Genomic DNA, 23,040 nt, shown 5'->3' on the forward strand with positions numbered 1-23,040 from the left:
AACATCCCTTGTTGAATTTCCCTTGTTTATTATTCATGTTACCTTGATCACATGAATGCCATTTACTGAAGAGCTTTTTGGCTGAATCACATATTTGCCATCCACACAGACTGCATTACTGGGCTAGTTAAAAGTAATGTTTGAAGGCCTCCACTGGGACATAAAATGCAGGCCAGAATGGACTCCAATGCAGTGCTTTGAACCACTGGTCTATGCTCACAAAAGAAAATCAGAGAGAAGGTGAGAGAACAACGCTTGGTAAGAGAAGGGTTGCAGGATAACATTACTTCCTTTCTTAAATTTTTAAGGGGCCATCAGAGATCTTTCCTTTTGATATAAGCAAAGACTCTGGCTGACATGGAAAAGCACTGTACAGATGTTTGATTGTTATAAATTTTAAATATGAAGAAATCAGACTACTTTGGGTTTCTTGGGTCAGCTCTCTACTGTTGTCATAGATTCTTTTACCTTTTATTTGTCTATATTGCCATATATTTGGGATTAACACCAAAAGTAAGCAGTTATGGGCTGTGGGTATGACTCAATTCTCCAGCAGGAAAAGTAAAAAGAAGTAAATTTCAATGATCCAGGCTGATAATCAAAATGACAGGAAGACTGTTTTTCCTGAGATACATCTTGAAGTAATATATTACAGTACTAAAGGATCCCATTTTGGTATTGTTTTGACTTAAAAAATTCTACTGTAAGTCTTTTAGTTGCAAACCAGGCACCAGTACCAGTATTTCACTGACAGACTGTAGCTTCAAATGATAAAATCTAACAATAAAATGAAAAAAATACTATTACCAATCCAATAGAAGTGTTTTAATTTAAGATATTGATTATGTGTAACGATTTGTAAGTCCTGTCACATAGTGGAGATCAATATGGTGCAGTTTGGTGCAGTTTTTCATGTTTCTGTCAGGATGAACTGTAATGATTTATTACTTAATTAATGCTAAATGAAGTCAGAATTTTATGCCCCAAATCTTTAAAACTAATTTAGAGTCCAAAACATTAATTTTTGTTAAGTAGCAACTGACAAATGTAAGCAGGCTGACAAAGTAAATAAATGTTAGGTTATAATCGTCATTACTTTAATACAATGACATTTGAAATGAGCCTATTTAGAACCACACAGAAAGAAGAAGAAAAGCTTTTAAAAAGCTGCGGTCCATTAACCACCTTGTACTTTATGACAGGCTAATCAATGATAATAAGAAATAAGTGCAGCAAATAACTTTTAAAAAAATCTGAGTGTAATTTTTCCAGTCTCAAACATTTAAAATGGAAGAAAACAATTCTTAGCCTTGGCTCACATGTGGCCACATGGCAATAATTTATTGAAGTACCACCACTCTCATTTGTGGTCAGCATTAAAGCTCTCAGGAAGACATGAACAAAAAAATGTGTGAAAAAGAGCACGAGCGGGTCAGTAGCTGGGGTTTGACTTATTTATCGCGCCCTCTTACGAAGTACACTCACAATAGAGTGAGCTGTCAGGTTGCTGGTATGAATGCAGACGAGATTGTATATGCCACACAATGCCTTTAATTATGTCGCCGTCTCTTCCCTGTCAGAAAACACAAAATGGATCAGAGGCCATAAGGGAAAAAGTAAGTAAGCAATTATCTTCTTTTGTCTGCTATTGCTGTCAGTCAGTGGAGGCTTGGATTCTAAACGACACCAATGCAAAAGCGGAACCTGAGCTCTGATAGATGATGTAATAATAGTGCTGCACACAACATTTTAATAAAGACACTCCATATCTCCATTTGTCATTTCTCAAAAGTGACTTGATTTGTCTTGTGAAACTAAGACATCCAAGTCATCTAGTAATCTGGAGGCCTTCATATATTTCCTCCAGAGGTGCAGTTAATTAAATCAGGTGTGCGGCTGTAGAAGAATAGGCATTACAAAAGCTCATGCTATGAGCAAAGGCTTGCTGATCTCGCACACAGTGCAAGTAATTTTCCACACAACAGAGAACAGTTGGTCATCTTGGCTTTGGAGCTTGTTGATTGCAACTTTTCATGTAACACCTCACTTTAGTTTCTCTCCCTTCCTCCTACTGTAGGTAGAAAATGGGAATACTGCATGAGAATTTATTTGCTGAATAAAAATGCATTAGTAGCTTGCTACTGCTGAGCAAGAATTGTATCAAAGCAATTACTCGTTCATTGCAACTCTTACTTCGAATAATCTATTCCATACAATGGAAATAAATGGGATGTATAATTTACCTCTTGTGCTCATTTCCATGTGTATGATTCATAATTTTTAAAAAATTAAATAAAATAAAGATCCATTTTTACCTGATGCTGGCTTCTAAGCTCAGCCCATCAGTTCATCCTCCATCCAGAAAAGGAAAACGAAAGTTCCTGTATCTGGAAGGATCCCCATGTTAAAAGACTTCTGATTGGCTGCCTCTCATCTGGTTCCCAAGAGAACAGTGTCCATATGTGTGCGTGATATTAGTTGGACATGATGCCAGTGATTATGTCACAGTTTCTAGGACAGAGGTTTGTTTGTTGTTTGGTGAGCAAATTTAAAGTGAAATACTTGAGTCCAACAAAATATTAAATTAAAATGCTCACATATCAAGACACCATAATGAGTAAATTGGAACTGTCCATCACTGAGACCTGGTCATTAGAAGTTTTAAAAAGTCAAGTCACAACTCTGACTCGATTTTCTAGGATTATCCCTGCACTCTGTGCAGATACAAGTCTGGAGCTTATTTGTTATATTTTTAGTTTACACTTCTCATTTCTTTGGTGGAATAAAAAGCCTTCTAGTGGGATCCTTGATGAAAGGCATATGAGAATGTGTGTGGCATTTATTTGGATAGGTTTGTCCCCCCTTCCTATATTAATCTGTATAAAAGCAAAATCTTATACAGAAATTGTTGATGGGATGGAGATTGGAGACTTTTTCTGTCAGTTTGACATCCAGGTAACCCACTTTTGCTTCAGCCTGTTTACTCTTTGATTATCGGGAGAGCTGAGGGAAGCACTATCTCCCACCTGCCAAAATCAGCCTGGCAAGCTGTCACAATAGCAATGAAGACACATATACCACCTGGGTGTTTGTAGGTGACACACATTCATGCAAAACTGCAACTGTACGCACACATGCACTGCTTTGTTATGTTGAAGTGCACATAGTTTTGTTTTGACAACAAACTATTCCTGTGGTGCTTTAGAAAAACATTATATGTCTGAAGGTATTAAGAAATCATAACAGCAAAAAGCAGGCCACAGTTTCTACACAAACGTACCAAATTTCCTGAAGCTGCTTTGAAATGCCTCCCATCTAGATATTAATATTCTGGCAAACTTTATTAACTTTCATAAATTTAAAAAACAATAATTGTGTGCACAGGTGTGAATTTATTTTAGATTTTCTCTAAACCAAACACACTCAAAAGTGTCATGGGTTTGCAGGAGGAGGACCCAAATGCAGACTCTTAAGGCAGGAGAATAAACTGAAAGTGCATCTTTATTTAAGCTGGTAGAAAAGTCCAAACTCCAAATAACAAGGTCCTTGCAGTGATCTTATAGTTCAGGCAAGGAAGACACAAGCAGCAAAAACAGGATGCTGTGAGAACGACTGGGGGGAATACACAACTATATATACACAAGAGGGGAATTAGAGGAAGTGAACACAGCTACAGGACATGAACAGAATCTAGGTAACGAGTCAAGCAGGAAATAAAACTAAATACAAAGCACAAGAGGCGAAGGAGTGCCAAAATAAAGTGAGAACATAGACGGGGGAAATAGACATAGACACCATCTAGCTGTTGATTTGAGGTGAATACAAAGAATTTGGAAGCAGTCCTCCATCCTCATAATTCAGTCCACTTTGTGCAGTGTGCTAGGACCACTGGCAGCAAAACAGGTCCAGAGCATGATGCCACCAACACCATGCTTGACATCTTGTACAGTGTTTTGTGTTCGTTAATACTCCTAACATACACTGTAAAAAAATGTAATATAAAAGTATTTTACTGTGTATTTTACAGTTTTGTACTGTTCTTGTAGAATATCATTAAATTCACATAAATAGACTGATTATACATTTCAAATGTAAATTAACGTAAAATCACTGTAAATGTAATAAAACATAATTGTTTTGTTTGTTAAATGTATCTGTCTGTACATATGCATATTTAGATTGTTAAAATACATTCACAAATGTATCATAATTTCACAAATATCTGTCCGTTATTTGAAAGATTGAACTGTTAAATTCAAATGTAATGCTATGGAAAAAATATATAAAATGATTCTTATAAACTTTTACATCAAATAATAATTATTATTATTGTTATTTAGGGCGATCGTGGCTCAAGAGTTGGCAGTTCGCCTTGTAATCAGAAGGTTGCCGTTTCGAGCTCGGACAGTCTCAGTCGTTGTGTCCTTGGGCAAGACACTTCACCTACCACCGACTGGTGATGTCCAGAGGGGAATTATAAAGTGGATTATTATTATTATTCCTATTACCGCAGTCATTGACCTTGTTTATAGGTAATTTCATTGTTTAATCACATTAAAATGTTCCTAATTTAATGTTTAAAAGCACTTGAAAAAGGCACAATCCCATGTAAAATTAGGGCAACAAACTATATTGTCATTACTAACCGTATTTTCATGAGAAAGTTATTTTCTGTTATTTTCTGGTATTATTTTGGCGCCCCGGCTGCCAGAATATTAGTGTTTTTTTAGGATTTTTACGGTGTACCTCTTATCACTGGGACCAGTTAGCCTAGTTTTTGTCTCGTCTGACCATAAAACCATAAAACTTTTCTCTAGAAAGCGTTTAGCTTTTTGATGTGGGCAGCTGCAAGTTTCAGTCAACTTTGAAGGTGTTGATTTTGGAGCAAGGACTTCTTTATTGCCCAATAAGATTTGACGTGTCAAGTTAAAAGACACTGTAGCACCTTCAGCACTATCATATTTGAGCCTGTCAGGATAGAAAGTAAATTCTAACTTGTGAGCTTGTTGTTTAAAGTCATTAAACTCAAGTGCACCAGTGCTAACACCTGACCAGTCACTCACTAACATATGTGGGAAAAATCTTCATTGGGATGAGTAGTGCTTTCTCCCTCCTTTATTTTTCACCATCCAGGCGTCCAACCCCCTACTGCTACAGTTGGGCTGTTGTCCAAAAGATAAGAGTTTGCTCATACTGAGCAGCTCCCATGTGAAGCAGGGTATTGCTGATAAAGAGGAACAAGCACATTTTCTCTTGCTTTGTTCATGTAAATGTGAATTGAATGAGCTCAGGAATACTAGCACCTAAAAGAAGTAAAAAGAAGTGGTCTTCAGAGGCTAAAGTAGTCAATAACAGTAAAGAGTCAACATTTGTCTGTTGTTGTTTTGATTGGACAACATCTGGCATGCGTGTCTTTGTCAGTGCTTCAGTTGCACAGAGCACATTATCTGAGTGCGTGTATGTGTGAGAGCGTTGTGTCCTAAGATGACAGATGAGAGGTTTGCATCAATATTTGAACAAAGCGCTCTGGCATCTCTTTCGGCTGAGGCCATGCTGGTTTTAAGACTCTGAGAGGCAGAGCAGAAACATATTGCTTGTGTGACTCACAGTGCAAAGAAATTACAAGTTGGAGAGTAGATTTAGCGCTCCGGGCATTACTGCAGTCTGACTGAAGTCACTGTGAGACTTGCCTGGGGATAGGGAGGAGAAAAACTGTAGGGAGGAAACAGAAGTGTGACTTAAAATAATGGTATAAAATCCATCTATTATCTGTGGACCAGCGTTGTTAATCAAACTTTAGTTTGGCAAGTTATTGCCAAAGCTATCAATGGGTTGTGCATAGTGGAGTCTGTTTTGGGGCATAGTATTTGTGTGCATCCTGCTGGCGCGCATAACACATTGAGTTTAACAGTTCATTACCTGTCATCTTGTCAGCAGGACACCTCTTGCTAGAGGCTGATGGGTTTTGATGTGGTTGAATCACAGATACTAAACATAATCAAAATTTCACATGTTCTGCGCCTCATTTGCCATTGTACCAGGAGATCAAGAAATCCTATTGTTCCATATCTATCTTTCTCCTGTGGCATACTTGTCATTCAAAAATCTTGAGTGGGAGTGGGGGGGGGGGGTGTCAATAACAGTAAAGAGTCATAACTGCAAAGGTTGCAATTATGCAGTCAGCTATAGTTGGCTGAGGAGCATAAAACTAGCGCATTTTAGTTCAGACTCATGGCTTATGTGCATTTCCTGAAAATGCTAAACATTTTTTTTTTGTCTTCCTCCTGTACACTCGGTGATCTCAGCAGATGCTCCCCCAGTGCTTCTCACGATCTTCAACACCCACCTATCATCTGCTTCACCAATCTCCTTCCACCCCCATCTCCTCTGCTAGCTTCACCTCTGATCCTCAAACTAGACCATCCATCTGCTGCACCGATTTGCGTCAATAGTGCCTATGAAGACACCTCACACTGGGCATATATAATTAATGCAGCGTTGACCATTGCCAAGCTGTATTTATTCATGTATTTACAAAGACACATTAGCCTGAAAGTCAGTGTTTACACAAAGGCAAATAGCAGCAAATCCACAAATGTGTCTCTGGTTCACCAAGAAACTTTGCACCTTCTTTTTTCAAACTGTGACTGAAATGGCAGCACGGTGAAATAATTAACAAATAATTATGCCACTGACCCTTAATCAACAAATTTAGAATTAATTAGTATGTTTTTTTGTTAACCCGTGTACATACAGCTGCTTCTACTTATTTTTATCCTGAAACCTCTCGTGTGAGTTAATACCATTTCCTGTGTTTCTCTCCAGTTTGTTGTGTCATTTATTTGGTTTCCCAGGCTAATTAAAAGAGAACTGGAGATGCAAGATATGTTTTAGTTGTAATTATGTTACCAATGCTCCATCTACAGAACATTAAATGAGGTCCAGTTACTCATATGTAAGAATAATACAAAACATGAGACGTGCTGTAAAATGTTTCAGGCTTCGAATATTGGACAACACATTAAGGGAATGTTGCATTTTATTAAAGCCATACATTCTCCTCCTTTCTTTGTTTTTCTCCCTTTGTTTCCTGCAAACGCCCACACAGTCAAACACATTTTTCTCGTCTTTGCACTGTTGTCGTGCTTATAATCTCTGTACTGAATGGTATACGCTGGAGAATTGTTTTTGGTGCCTTACACCTGTTGGAAGTTTGAAATCAGAGGTCACACATGTGCCTCTGTGACAGAAAGCAATCTAATTCAATTCGCTACAGTGAACATTATGCATGAGACAAGAGACCCAGGAGCCACAAAAGGGACACAAGTGAGTAAATGTGCATTTAAAAAAAAGCTTCAAAGTGTAGAGAGTGGTGATGTGGTGACAGAAACCGCAAATGTAAGTTCTTTTTCATCCATTATGACTCTTTCAAACTGAAGTAAGCATGCTTTGTGTGAATGAAGGAACAGAAATTATCAAACCCGTCTATGTGGCACTTCATGCCTTGCTGTATATTCAGTTCCTCTCACTACAGCAGGAATAAAAAGTGCTTGTTGCAGCAAGCAGCTTTTCAGGGTGACCAAAATTAACGGGCTATATTAGCTATTGGTATCAGTATTTACAACAGCCAATAAATAAAAAGTAAAGTAAAGAAGAGGTATGGAATACTCCCCTCAACCATGTTATGAGTGCTGATGCTGCACTTTGCAATTTCCCTGTTGGCAACATGCATGTTTGTTACGCCACAGACTTAACAACCAGCTGATCCAAGCAGACACGAGTATAAACAAGTAACTAAACAAGTAGACATTAATGTTTTGTGTGTCTGAAAAACAAAACAATAATTAAATGACCAACATATAAGAATGTCAGATTTTTAAAATCATCACAATTGTTGATATCAGTCTTTAAATTCTTATATCAGTGGTGCCCAAAACCATACTGCAAAGACAGCAATGATCAGTTAACCCAGAAGAAAATATTTACTGCAGATTGTCAAGTTTGAATGTTTGATCATTTACAATAAAATTAAGAATCTCTAACTTTTATTGTAGTTTTATTTTGATGCAGAGAGAAAAAACAAAAAATGCATTACATAAAAATTATAAGCCCATCTGACTTAACAAATAACACTCAAACTTTTTCTTTTTTGAAAAAAACTGAGCAATCACACACAGCACATCCTGGAAAACAGTACATTATAAAGCCACCTATACAGCAAGAAGCTTCAGCTCAATAATGAGGAGAAATTTTGTGCCATTCCTCCTAATTGTGTCATAGACTTGCGTTAAGATCAAGACTTAAAAAAAAAACAAATTTTTTGTGTTGGGTCTGTGTTCATAAAGTGTTACAACCACTTCCTGTTAAGAGCAGGGCTTTAGGTTCTGAAGGCAATTGGCTCCTTAACAAAGAGGATCCTTCTGCAATCAGTTCTGCCAGGAAATGGAATATACATGCCATTTGTGAGCCATTCACAGGCTTTGTGTGGAATGTGGGTTGTGTGATTTTGTGTGACATTGGGGAAAATATCTATAAAGGCAATGTGGATCATGGTAAGCCTTTTTGCACTAGATGCTGGGTGAGAAGAGGTCTTGTTGTTAACTTTTCGTTTCCATATTGATAGCTCGCTATGAAAGCTGTGACCAAAAACAGTATAGTTTCTCCTCTTTCGTGATATTTTGATATAGAGACATGGGTTATTGCATCAGTGAATCCCCGGGAGCCAAAACAGAAGACTAAGTAAGTAAAGGTCAAAAAGGCTCTGCTTAAATCGGCCAATGTCAGTAGCATGCAGGTAGAAGCAGACAACACAGACAAAGACCAGACAAACAAATATCAGATTCAGGCAAAGGTCACAATAAAGCGGGCACAAACTAGCCTAGCTCTGTGGGATGCTATAAGCCTACTGAAGACTATCTGGGAAAAAAACTGATATATTTAAACTGATGATAAAGGAATGAGCACCAGATGTGAAGGGAGGCTGGAAGGTCAAGTGATGCAGGTGGTGGGGATATCAAGGTAACTGTAGGGCGAGGAGAAGTTTAAAGGTTTGGCATAGAGACACAAGAGGCTACTGGCAGGGAAAACAGCAGAAGAAGTGCACACGTAACATCTGGGTCATGATCTGTAGTCTGAACTCTAAGGTTGGGGTGGAAGTCCATATAATGTCTGAATTTGATAAATTTCCATCCATCCATTTTCATCAATTTATCGAAGTCAGGTCACCGTGGCAGCAGGCTATGGAAGGTATTTCAGATGTCCTTTTTCCCAGCAACATGTTACAGCTCCTCCTGTGGGATCCCAAGGCATTGACAGGCCAGACAAGATACAAAAGCTCTCCAGTGAGCTCTTGGGTCTTTCCCAGTTTGGCTCACCCAGAAAACCTTTCAAAGGGAGCTGTCCTAGAGGCATCTTGATCAGGTGCCAAGAATTTGATAGGCATAAAACAAGAAACAGCAGGAAGAGGACATGTTGTTGGAGCCCTGTGTTTGTGCTGGCACAGTCAGAGTACCTACATGATCTTCAGCAGTTTGTGTGTCAAGATGTCAGTTTTCCATAGCTTCAGCTGATGTTTGACATGGATACAGGAGAGCGATGGGACATTTGAGTGTGCTGAATGTAGAGTAGAATTTGGCAAACACCAGCTTGTCTTTCTGAATCACAGCTGTCATCTTTCTCTTTGGGAAACAGTCTACCACCCAAAAGATTTACCGAATTAGTCCAGTCAGCGAGCGGCTTCTCCCCCTCATTTTCTTTAGATAGCAAAAGCGAGGAATATATTGAACTGACAAAAGAGACCACACATTGCTTGTAATTTTGCATATGAGGAGATGGCGTGTTAAATTGAAACATTAACAGGTGTCCTTTAAAGATGCCTTAGAGCTAATGTTATATTAGCAGACTGTTTGTGTTTATGGTACAAAAGTTTGTTTGCTTGTGATGCTGATAGAGAGGCAGGGAGAGGAAAAGAAAAAGAGGGTGTTTAATAGAGCCATCACTCAGCCCTTTGGCAGTGATATCTTGTTTTCCTCTCAGAGTGGGCTAGATGTGTTGGTGCCCCTTATGTGTTATTGCCAGGCGAAGGCATTGGTTGTAGATCACTGTGAAAACCGTGAAAGCACAAGGTGCAACGGTTCCCTGAATGACAGCGACGAGAAATATTGATAGGAGAAGATTCAGCCTGTCCTGTGAACATGCAGATGAACCAGTATAAAATCTGGCCACAAACTGAAAGAGTGCATGTTGCTAGAATGTTAAAAAGTATAACGTAATTTGAGCCAAATTGCAGAATACTTGCAGGAAGTAATGTGTGCATACCTCAAGCCAAGCCTGATTTTATGTATGTGTGTGTGGACTGGACTAAAGGTTACTTCACCTTGCTTTGATTTTACAACCACTACCAGTTCAGTACTGAATGATGTAAGGTGTGTAGTAGGCTTGTGTTGCTCAGACCTATCAAAAATATATTTAGGGCCAGCTCCATGTAAAGAAATGCTACAAGACTTTAAATCCTATAGCTTACTGGCAGTGAGTGTAAAGATTTAGGAGCGGGAGTGATGTAGGTTTTTCTAAAACTTAGTTTTCAAGTTTCTTTGGCTGTGTTTATAAGATGAAACAATGCTGATTTTATTATCACTTTTGCACGACAGTAAGGTTTAAGACACCCAGGATTTTAAAAATCTTTAGAAATTTTGAGAGATGTATTGTTAATGTGGTCATTGCATTTGGATGACACATTTTAAACATAAGGGAACCGAGGACTGCTCCCTGAGGAACACCTACATTTTAAAGACTGTACCAGGATCTAGAAGCACTTCAACCCATCTTCTCTAAAACAGCGTTAACAAGCAAAGAAGCATCCTACAGTATAGGCTTTGCTTGATGTTTGTGATATATGATCAGTAGTTTCAAGAGTAAATAACATAATCTTGCTGCCTAAACACTTAAGTCCTTATGTTTCCAGTTATACACCGAAATTACCCAGCATTTTAAATCAGAGCAGGTTCTTTTCCTGTATCTGTCTTATTATGTTCCAAACAGCTGAATAAAAACTGAAAACCTGAACAGACTACTTAGTGAAATAAACCTGTAATACTTTACTAATGCAGATGTTGATGGTACAGGTATTAATAGCAGAGGCATTAAACTGCCATGTTGGTAAGCATTAGTATAATACCTGATCTATTACCAGAAGAGTCATTACTCTGAGTGCTGTTGCTTTATTTGACAGCGATTTGTTTGCGTATTCTTGCTCCCATCTATCATTTTCTGGATGCACTCTCACGTCTATGTTTTGCATCTATCCAAACACAAACATGCCATGTCAATGTGCCGTTCGCAAAACAAATTGGAGCACTCTGTACAAGAAAAGCTTGCCTGCGGCTAGTCATTTTGAAATTAAAAGCATGTCTCTTTGTTCAGCTTCAATTCCAGGAATGAGGGAGAGAATGTGAATGTGAATGTGTCGCACGGTGGGGAGAACACCAGGCAAGTGCTGTGATTTTCACAGCCAAGGAATCACACAGACACTTTTTATCTATTTCCCTCGATCAGGAGACATCCGGCAGGAAAGGTAGGAGGATTAGATTAGCTAGAGAGAGGAAGAGAAAAGGGGAGAGTGGGTTCTCTAATCCTGATGGGATTTTTCAGAGGTACACACATCACTATGGAGTGCAGTGTGCAGTGGGGAGTTGGTATCAGGAGGGGAGGTGTGCGGGACGGTTTGCCTCACTAAACCCTTCACACTTGCATGAAAGAGGTTCCAGCAAACTAGGGGATTAGTCAGAGTGTAATTACACTTGTGGGCCTCAGAAGAAGCAAAACGTGTGCCGACTGGAACACATCTCAGACGGGCAAAGGAAGAAGGGAGTAATGCCTGTTAATGTGTTGCCAGTGTCTGTTCAGTGAATTCTTAAACTGAATTAGCTGTCTTTAGTGAACACCAACAACTGACTTCAAAGCTGCTTTTATAGGACTATCATTGATCTTCCTGATCAACATTAGGATGTCTGTATCTTGATCAATTTCAGTGAGATATTTATTGGAGTAATTACACTTAAACTTTTTTATAATAGCTATTTTTACTTTGTGGGAGTGCTATCCATAAATTCAGTTTGTTCATTGAAAATTGTGTCTCATCACTCAAATTCTAGCTGGTTGTGAAGTAGTGTTTATATTTCATGTTTAGCACTATAGCAGGTTTACCTCATATCTCAGTTATCCCGAGAAATTCCCGTAAAATTGGCATTCTTCACTTTCTAGCAAAGCTGTTTCGCTGCTGTTTTTTGTTACCTTTTTTTTTTTTTTTAAACTTAAGAAAATAATATATATGTTGAGTCAACTATTGATGCTAACTGAAGCTCAGGTGTTGACACTCTCTTGTTGTTTTTGCACAACTGTGCACCAACTTAATGTGACTGAGGTAGTAAAGACCACAAGCTGGGCTGGTTGCAGAAATCCAGAGGAAGAGGATGAAATGAGGGAATGCAGAGAGACAGCTAAGTTAGCTTTATATGATATATGGATTTATATAGCACCTTTCTAATCACTTTTGAGCACTCAGAGCACTTTGTACTACATTCACCCAAACACAGTCACTTTTTCTACACCCAAGCACTATTATCTAAAATTCACATTGTAGATCCTGGGGTTCAGTGTCTGGCCCAACGATACTTCAAACACTGACTATTGAAACTGGGAATCAAGACCCTGACCTTATGATCATTATTATTATTATTATTATTATTATTATTATTATTATTATTATTATTATTATTATTATTATTATTATTATTATACACACTTTACCACCTGAGTAATAGCCAATATTGTGGAAATACTGCATACTCTAATTAATAATGATAGATTATTGTTTAGTAGGTGATGTGGCCAAGCAAGTAGCCAAAGTAGAGTTTTCCCTGGACATTTTAAGGAAAAGTAACATAACTGATTAGCATTTTACTTTAACTTTTACTTTAAATTTCTGTAGTCTATTGATACTAGATAGTGGAAAAGGGGTGGGATTAAATAAGCTTATGCTTCTTCCTGCTCCTTTTTGAACATGGACGTTATTTGGAGTTGTGGTTGCTCGTTTTCCTTTTGTTTGCTTTGTTCATTTGTCTCTTTTAATTCTATTTTTTTATACTTTTTCAACATGTTCAAAATAAAGATTCAATCAATCAATCAATCAATCAACAGTAACTCAAGTAAATTAGTTCAGACTACAAGTAAACCTTGTGCCTGCACAACATTATTGCGTAGTTAACAGAAAAATGTTTTCTAACTGGGATATTGCATTTAGGGTCAAGTAATTTGTTTACATTTGGGTGGCACATCACCAGCTGCTAGTATCTCCAGGTTTGCAGACGGTTGTAGTCGACGGTGTGTCTTTGCCTGTGGTGAAGCAAGTTTGTTTTGACCTTTAGTGAGAAAAGTTTTATTGTGTTTGTTGCACAGCACTGTGCTTTGTTAAAATTATTGAAGTAGCTCTTTTTATATGTACTGCAATGTCACTGGATGCTCACACTTGTGTGTCAGCTCTTGCTGCAAAATCTGCCTGAATTAGTCTTGTTATACGTGCACTAGGGAGCGCAGGAGCTCGGGGTTGCTATGACAATGATAAGGTATGATCAGACATGATCTTGCATTATTGTTTCATCAGTCTGAATTTCGTTCTCATTTAATCCTTTAGGTCAACGAGGTGAAGCCCTCCAACATGGACAATCTGGGACCCTGCCTCACTTCCTGGAGGAGCCTGTCGATGCCTACATTGTCAAAAGTAATCCCATCAAGCTCCGGTGTCAAGCTCGGCCTGCGCTCCAGATCTTCTTCAAGTGCAATGGTGAATGGGTCCACCAGAGCCAGCACATGTCTCAAGAGCACACTGACCTCACAACAGGTACAGAAAGTTGTTTTTTTTAACATACATAACATGTGTAGGATGTGTGTATAGCGATAGTGTATGGTGTATTAAAAGAGTTGTATACACACATGATGTGTAAATGTACACATAATACTCAATTCCATCCTCCCTGTCAAACCGTATCTGGCATTTTACATTATGTGAATATCACTCATATCGCAGACAGCAAGCACTGAAAGTCTCAAGCAGGAACTTTGCTAATGGGGCTTTGTGACAATGCCTACGGCTACATCCAACCCTGTAAATGTATTTGCCTCACTTCTACAGACTACACTCTGTGTCACATTTGATCTGAGCAGAAATGACAACTGTTAGAGCATGAAACGCATCAACTTGTTCAATTTTGGGATTAGACTTTGAACTCTGAATGGTGTCTTTTACTGATGCAACTTACTGAAATCCAGTTGTTGTTTTAACTTCAAAATAAATCCATTCAGACCACAGAGGCATTTTTCCCTCTTTTCTAATACTCTTGTCAGTTTTTGTTGCATCACCTCACGATGGGTATAAATATCTCATGATTGCACTTGTGTTTATACAGCGAATTTAGCTGTAAAACAAAAATAATTATACTTCCCTTTTTCCTCATAATGTGCTTGTATTGTAATTAACTTTTTACAAGCGTATCTTGCAAGCAGCTCCTGTTTTTATTTCAAAAAACGTTCGTTTTATTTGTGGTCTTGTATCCATTTGTTCACAATACACATAATCACCCGTACTCAAAAATCAAAACTGTAAAAAAAAATGTATTAGTTGAATGATGGTTGGTGCTTCACTTAACACACAGTAGCATGCATTAATTCCTCTCACTGCTAACAACGGACCTCTAAATTTTTACTGCCTCTAGTCTGGATTCATAGCTCTGCTCCCATCTGGCTTTTTATCACCACTCATATCCGTCTCCAGTAGGACGGTCATAAGGAAAGGGATGTACAGAAGGCAAAGGGTTTCCAGAGACAGAATAGTATCTCCTCAAGTAAAATAGTTTTTTCTGACCTGGACTGTGTCAGGATGTTCTAAACGCTGGCTGCTGGAAGATGTATCGTAATAGTTTATTCTGAACATTTGAGGAACTTTTGCAAAACAGAGGCAGAACACAGAAAAACTTAAGTTTTCCATGTACATCTGTATTTAGATGAATTGTTAAACTCACTCAGATTTTTAATGCTATTCTGAGGACTGTTTTCTGTCCTCCAACTGTTGTTATAGCACCAAAGATGTGGTGACAGTAAAGATAAGAAGCTCTTGCAAAGTAATTTAATAAAATATTTGATCAAACATATACACATATGTACCTATATATAGAGAAACTGGTAGAAACCACCCCCATAAAGTGACAGCTTGATCCTCCTACAAGTAGGATTTATATTTTGTTTATTACAGTTATACTGCAGACTCTTTGGAACAGTTCTGTTAAGCATAATGCATTTTTTACTTGAACTTAATAAATTAAGTTTAAGTTTATTAAAGCAGTAGGATCAGATGAATGTTATTAAAGGAGCCAAAACCCTATGCCACTCTGCTGTCTTTCTCAGCTCTGATGAGGTTCATTTTATTATTATTATTATACTACACACAGCATGATCAAGAAACTGACCTGACAGCCCATTGTTGATCAGCGGTGCTAGTTTCAGTCATTGTGCAAAAGTACTGTTTATAAGGTTGGGAAAATCTGCAGTCAGCTGAGAAGTCACTTGGATGAGTGACGAAAACATTTCTCCCACTGAAAACTGTCTTAAATTTTTGAGCTTAAGTTTCTGTCTCCGTGTTTGAGTCTACATTTGGGTCCTCCATTCCTGCCTACACACAGCCAGACCATGCATGAAAACATACTACACACTGGCTTTTGAGTCTGGTCTTATTGTTACACTACTACTCTACACTGCTATTTTGAAGCCAGCTTTTGTTTGTTTGTTTATGTTTTGCTTTTTTCCTAAAAACCAAATTATATTTCCCTTTTCCTGATAAAGTGCTTAAACTATGTTGCAACAAGAGTTTCGAAATGGGTTAATTATACTTGAAAAGCACAGAAGGTGGAAAATATGGATCTAGCCACAGTGATGTCATCGACTGCTGTGTGAAGTCTGTTTTATTTTCATTGTCACCATCTTGGTAAAAGGGGTAGCCATTGTTGTTAGCCAACTATTATAACTTTTATAAGTATTTGAGAACTGGGAGAGAAGACAGCATTGCAGCTAGAACTGTTGCCTGTGATGGTCGCGGGATAGCGTTTACACAGTTTCTCTGTCAGTTTAGGCACCTGGCTGCGTATTGGTTCATTTCAGCTTAGAAAACCATTTTTGGAGATGTCATATTTGGGAGCTACAAGGGGTCCATCATCATCCTCATTTCAGGGTCTGCTTACAAGTGAGGACACAGGAGATTGACAGATGGATTGGTGCAGTGTTTGCAGTAATGTAATAGGTGTAGTGGTCTGTTAGGATGAAGAGAGAACTGAACGTGAAAGTGAAGTCAACATCCTCACCCGCCACTAGCTATGGGTAGTGTCCAAAGAATGAAACTGTGGATTCACGCAGGACAAATGATCTCCCTCTGAAGAGTGGGAGTGGGAGGGTGAGGTGCTCAGTATTTGGTGAGGGGCTCGTGTCAAATGGACCCAGTTTTTGTGGCTCAGGCGTCAACCATAGAATGGATAGATGGCATTAAATAGCCTTAATGATTCAGTGGGGTATTTCCATATTTTATACAGTCTGTGTTTGGAAGCCAGATTCAAGTGGGCATTTCTGGAAGTGCTGTTTTTGGTACTTCTGTGTGACATATTTTTAGACCCAGAGCTTGCTGGTTGACCTGAACACTGAAGGACATAAGGGCAAAGTCAGTGACAAGCTGATGAACGTAGAGGAGTTTATAGTGACTAGAAGGCCTCAGAGTCACTAAACACACGCATGTGGCACATATTCAGGAAGACAAAACAGTCACTAAAAAATATTTGCTCGCTTCTTGAGGTTAAGAAAAACACAGCGAGTCTGTACTGCTAGTTACTGATATTCCCTCCTCTTATGTGTGTAAGCAAACACACATGTGCAAGCAAACACACGTGTGCAAACAAACACACGTGTGCAAACAAACACACGTGTGCAAACAAACACATGTTACAGATCCCGACTGATAGATAGACATCTGACCTCTGCTGCATATTTCAACATCTAACCCATGCCAGAGTTATTTCATTACTCGTGTATTGTATATGTCACGGTTCTGGGTCCGTTCGACCCAGCATTTTGAGTTCCTTATGTTTTGGTTTATTCTGCATCTTGGAGTGCTTTGGGGTTGTCTGGTGTTTCTTGATTATTTGTGATTTGTTAGTTACTATTTGAATTCTATGTTCTGTTTATTCAGGTTTAAGGAATTGTTGCCTATTGTTTGAGTTGCGTATTATTAGAGCTCCATGTTTCTGTTTACTTGTGATTTGCGTTCTCATGTTTTGTGTGGGTTTAGTTCCGTGTGTCATTTTCTGTCAGTGTCTCAATGTCGAGTCTGCGTCTTTGTGTAGTGAGGTCTTGTTTCCTGTTTTATTGTGAAGGTCTGCGTCTCTTGTGAATGTGTTCAGTTTTACCTCTTGTCTCGTCTCGTTAATTGCTCCCAGCTGTGTCCACCACCTGTGTGTAATCTCCCTGTGTTTCTCTGTGTGTATTTAAGTCGTGTCTTCTGTTATTGTAGTTGCTGGTCCGTCTGTGTATCTACCATGTTCTGTTTGTGTGTTCTCCCTGCTGTCACGGTCATATCTTCCTTCACGTTCACGTTCAGGTTCGTGTTCTTGTTCAGGCTCAGTAGTTTAGTTGTCCCAGTATAGTTTAGTTCTCCATTTACCGTTTGTCCATCTATATTTTTGTGTTTAATAAACCACCCTCACACCTTTATAAGTGCCTGTGTTTGGTAATGACTGTAGTGTATATATGTCTGTATGTGTTATATCTCAGCAACACTTTGCACAAACATTATCAGATATACAGCGATTATTAATACTATATGGTTTGAAAAAACATTTATTATAAATTCTTTTGATTGAGAAAATGCAATGCTACATTCTACATTTGCATGTTTCACATTCAACATATGTCATTCATGCCCAACCTATTATATATTCATAACATAGTGCAGTGTGTTTTATCATGGACAATTGCAGTGGTTCATGTAAAATGTATGGTAAATTAAAAAGTTTGCATGAGGGTAAATGGATTGTTTTATGTAAGTAATCTTAAAGTTTTTTTAAAAGTTTATATTTTCTATTTTGAAACAAGGGATCAGCATTTCTGTGTTGAAAAATAGCTCACTGTAAAATGATCTGCCATAGCTACCAGATTGATTGAGTTTAAAATAATTCAGCTCTGCACTTCATGTTTAAATCCAATTATTCAATGTGTGGCCCTTAATTTATCTTAGCCAGTGTGGCCCTCTGGGGGAAAAAGAAAAGAAAAGTTTCCCGCTCGCACACTAGCAACTGAATACTGGATTTACTGGATGGGCAGAAACACAACACTAAATATATCCTACTTGTCAGAATGTCTCAAAAGGATTTTGTATTCGTTAAGAGGACATTTGTCTCATTGTTGACCATCTCAGTGCACAACCATGTTACCCGACACTGCAGAGAGAAACTGAAAATAAATGGAGCAGTTTGGTGTGGAGCTGGGGAGAACAAGCATGAAGCTGTGACCCTCTGGCGTTACGTTAAGTGTCTACAAACTCATAAAGCTACTTGATTGGATGATGGCTGAAATAGTACAGAACAAAATGTTTCGACATTAATGCCAGTATCATTAGATTTTAAAAAACACTGGACCTGGACATTTGTGACAGCCCACACTTGGATGTGACTGCATACTCTGACAGTCTCCCTTTGAAGGCAGTAAATCGCTTCAAATCTTGAAATTATCATTTCTTAACACATCATTTGTGCACTGTGGAGTTGTTCTTTCGAGCGCAGCATAATTTTTTCCCCTATACCATTTTTTTCAGATATCACCCCATTCCATATTTATTTGTTTTGTTCAGTTAAATTGTAATGAGCTTTTGCAACTAAAATGGAAAAAATAATAGCCAGCAGCATTATTACCCATCACTTTGTGGCTCTCTAATACCCTACAGTACTTTTAAGTGAATTTCTCTTCTTTTTTTTGTACTGAGGAAAAATAATATGCCTTTTCCACTTGCATTCTTTGATCTTTTTTATATAAAAGCACAATTTGCAAGCAAAATAGAAAAACTATTCGTTATTGCTACGGGGTGAGAGAAAATAAGACTGCATCTTAATCATTTAGTTTAGCAACTCAATACCAGGTTTACTTTTCAGAAGTAACCCTTTCTTTCAATGACAAAGAAAGGATAAAAAACATTACATTTTGTGTCTGAGTTTATGTCTAAAAGATATTCTATTCACGTATTATGATTTTCTGACATTCTGATGATGATGATTATGTACGTATTTTGTATGACTCATTAAAAGCAGAAACCAGTATCTCAAATTATTAGCTCATTTCCTAAACTCAATCAAAGAATGATTCACAATAAACGCTTAAAAAAATGAACTGTGCTCAAAATGCTGATTTAAATCATTTGAATACATGTAAATTCTATGTAAGTACCATGTGAAATTTACTGTTAGTAACAAGCACTTTTTTCTTTAATGATTAATTATTTGGATTAATAAACCTTTAATTTTAAATACCTCAGCTGAATTTTACTCAGAATCATGTTTATAACGATGAAAAGCATGTTTTTGAATCCAGAAATGCTCAACTTTTTTATACATTACATACTTGCTTCAGGCTCCTTTGTCACAAATTACTGCCTGAGAGTGGACTGGCATGGAGATGATCAGCTTGCGGCACTGCTGAGGTGTTATTGAAGCCCAGCTTGCTTTGATGGAGGACTTTGGTTCTTCTCTATTTTTGGGTCGGGTGTTTTTCATTTTTCTTCCTATATATTGAACATTACCTGTCAATTACTGACCCGTCCTCTTTGTTTATATGAGAATCTACCTTAAAGCTATTGCTCACAGAGCCCTTAGCATGGCTAAGACAGTCAGACTGCACATCACACTGACTCTCAGGGGGGTGAAATGACAGCTTCTCTTTCACAGACACTTTTTCACTCACATATGCTGCATGCTTGGAAAGTAATGTGTGTTTTCTTCTTCTCGGGTCTCAGCAGATGGTCACTCTTACTGAGCCTGGTTCTGTCTGAGGTTTCTTCCTATTTAAAATTGTGTTTTTCCTTCCCACTGCGAAACAGTTGAGTACTATAAGGTCTTGGCCTTACTATGTATGTCATCATTGCTGTGTAAATATAATAGAATTGATCTGATTTATATTTTTTCCCTTTCTCTCACATTAATGTATTTTGATGACTTCTGCTCTTTTTCTCACTTTTTTGTCTTACCTAGTTACTAAACCTAAGCTCTAATGCATGCATGTAATAAGACAGTATGACCTGTTGAAACCCCAAGCTGTTTGGTTACCATAGTCATATGTGGCTTTGCTTCTTGGCCATGCTTTAGTACTGAGACTTCATAAACACAGAGGATTTCTTTCAACCTGACCAAAGATTTCGTGGGCCTTTTCGAACAGTATCCGTTACCAGCCATATCTATGTTACACACAGACAGAGCTGAGCCAACGAAGCCCATGTTGAGAAAATGAGCATCTTGCCTTAGACACTGGCTCCCCATCAAGCTTCATCTGTAGGAGGCAGTTGAACAGCTATATCTCTGGACAACCTATTATAGTCTGACTCAGGTGGTAGAATGGCCACTGGGTTCAGGAGAGAGCAGGGTGCTGTAGCTATTAAAGCAGTAAGCTGTGAATTAAATGCAGACAGACTCAGCAACACATGCCATAACACTGTCTGCCCAGGGGGTTTAAGGCACAGGATGGACTGTATCTTTCCAGAGGCAGGTAACTCAGCAAGGCAGATATACATTTACCATTGTGTTGTTCTGTTTTCCTCAGATTTAGCCTTATATATGTCCCTCCCAGGAGGCAACGCTGTAAAAAAGGAAAAGAAATGTAGATGTGTAAAGTGGTGGCTTTGGCTCAGGAACTAGAGGAGCTTGAGTAGAGATAAGATACTGAACCTCAAATTGCGGTATGTGAGTGAGTGATAGATAAAACCACCGTATGCCTATGGGTGTGTAAATTTGACTTACAGTGTGAAAGTACCTTGAATGGACAGTAAGATTAGAAGAGCGCTGTACAAATGTGAGTCCATCAACAGATTAAGTGCAATAAGCAGAGCATTGATGAATCATGAGTTTCACAACTTTTAAGATGTGTAGCACAGTAAAATATTTTTAACAGCATGTAATGGCTAAATATGTGTTTTATACCTCTAATTCATGTCCTCTGGGAGCTAATCGTGACTCAGCTTAAACTTTAACACAAAAAATACTGAGGTTTTTTTTAAATTTTTGTGCAGAGCATATCTATTTATTCCAGGATGCTGCTGTGTATGTAACTGAACTCTTACCACTTCTCTGAGACAGCACTGAGCAACAGGGTCACTGTCTTTCTTCACTTGAGGTTATGTATTTTCTTCTTGACAAAGTGTGTCTACAGAAAGATAGAAGTGCCTTTTCATTGGCATTTAGTTACTAAGTGGTAAACAGCCAAAGTGCTGAAAGAGTCAAAGGTATAATTTCTTGTTTTCTGAAGAATCAAACCATGTCACTGAGATATATAGTGTAGGTTGTAGAACCTCTAATGAATGTCCATTTGTTATCATTATCCATGAATAATAACGTTGTTGTGCTATTCAAACCATTAAGTGGGCAATGGTGCGCTGTCACCCTGAAATATATTTCCTCTATCAATACAGAAATGTTTGCTGAGATAAATGATGACACTGAATGCTGAATTTCCAAGCATTGTGGAAACCATTTGAGTTTTATAGGTTTTCTTGCATTTGAGTGAGGTGATTTTTGATTGTATAGGTTAAACTTTGGGAATGAGTGCTTTGCAACTGACCACGTTTTATTCACTTTACTGTGCAAACGTCTCGAGCCACCAGTAGTTTATTTCTGAAAGTTTTTAGAGTTTTTCTTTGGACATTCTTTGCTTTTTCACTCAGACTTTGTATATTACTTGCTTCAAAGTAACTGTTACTTATTTGGTAAGCTCCGTAACATTGACCTAGGAATCATTCAAGCACACTGAATCCTCTCAATTTGAAAAAATGGACAACTCGAGGACAAAATATAAAGGTTCAGGCCTGAAAAACTATCTACAGCAGATCAAAAGTATCTGAAATAATGCTCTTAAGAAAATAATCCAGCAAAGACCAAACACAGGACCTTCAGTTTATCTATCTACTGTTCACCGAAGTTTCATCAGAAATGGTGGCTGCCATTCCTAACAAAAAGAAAATAGGGTGAAAAGGCTGAAGTCTGCCAATTACACAGGAACTGAATTGAAGTGTCATCGGGTCTTATGGAGTGATGAATCCAAATCTGAGATTTCTGGTTCAAATATGTGTCAATATGTAGAGAGGAGGTCAGGAGAGAGGCATAAACAGTGAGTGCCAACAGCCATCTGTAAAACTTGGTGAAGGCTTTATCATGGTTGCCTTTCAGACACTGGTGTTGGGGATTCTTTAAAAGTGTCATCAGTATTTTGACCCACTATGTAATACCATCTGGAATGCACCTAACTGGAAATTGCTACATTTTTTTTAGCATAGCAACAATTCCAAACACACTGCCAATGTAGTAGAAGCCTGGATAGATACCTGGATAGAAAAATACACACAATGAAGACTATCGGTCATGAACTGGTTTTCCTCAACACTATTGAAGCAGTGTGGGATCACCTTGACAGAGAACAGAGCAAAAGGCAGCCAACATCCAAAGAAGTCCTTCAAGAAGCCCGGAGAACTAAGATGTTTGCAAATATAAAACAAAATGAGGCAGCTATATATATATATGGGGGGCGTATATATATAGCTGCTGTGCACCTGCAGTTTAGAGGTGCTGGAAGATGGCCTTTTGTTACAGAGTCAGGCTAGCTGTTCATCCCATGAGACATGAGATCAGCATCAGTCTTATTTTTTTGCTCTCATCACAAAGGTGAATTACTCCTAACCCCCAAATTCCAAGCTCTCCC

The 23,040-nt window shown here is 38.2% G+C and overlaps 1 protein-coding gene across 1 annotated transcript in view; it reads left to right on the plus strand.

Moving 5' to 3' along the window:
• LOC146571141 (netrin receptor UNC5D-like) overlaps nucleotides 1-23,040 on the plus strand; it is a 185,316-nt gene that overhangs the window by 99,530 nt on the left and 62,746 nt on the right. Inside the window, exon 2 of the mRNA XM_085280169.1 lies at nucleotides 13,691-13,897. Within this exon, the coding sequence (XP_085136295.1) occupies nucleotides 13,691-13,897 (207 nt within the window). The remainder of the gene's footprint in view (nucleotides 1-13,690; nucleotides 13,898-23,040) is intronic.

Source organism: Mchenga conophoros, linkage group LG7, assembly GCF_057382185.1.
Source record: "Mchenga conophoros isolate Kocher_MC1m ecotype Shallow Benthic linkage group LG7, M_conophoros_male_GT1.1, whole genome shotgun sequence".
Taxonomy (NCBI): domain Eukaryota; kingdom Metazoa; phylum Chordata; class Actinopteri; order Cichliformes; family Cichlidae; genus Mchenga; species Mchenga conophoros.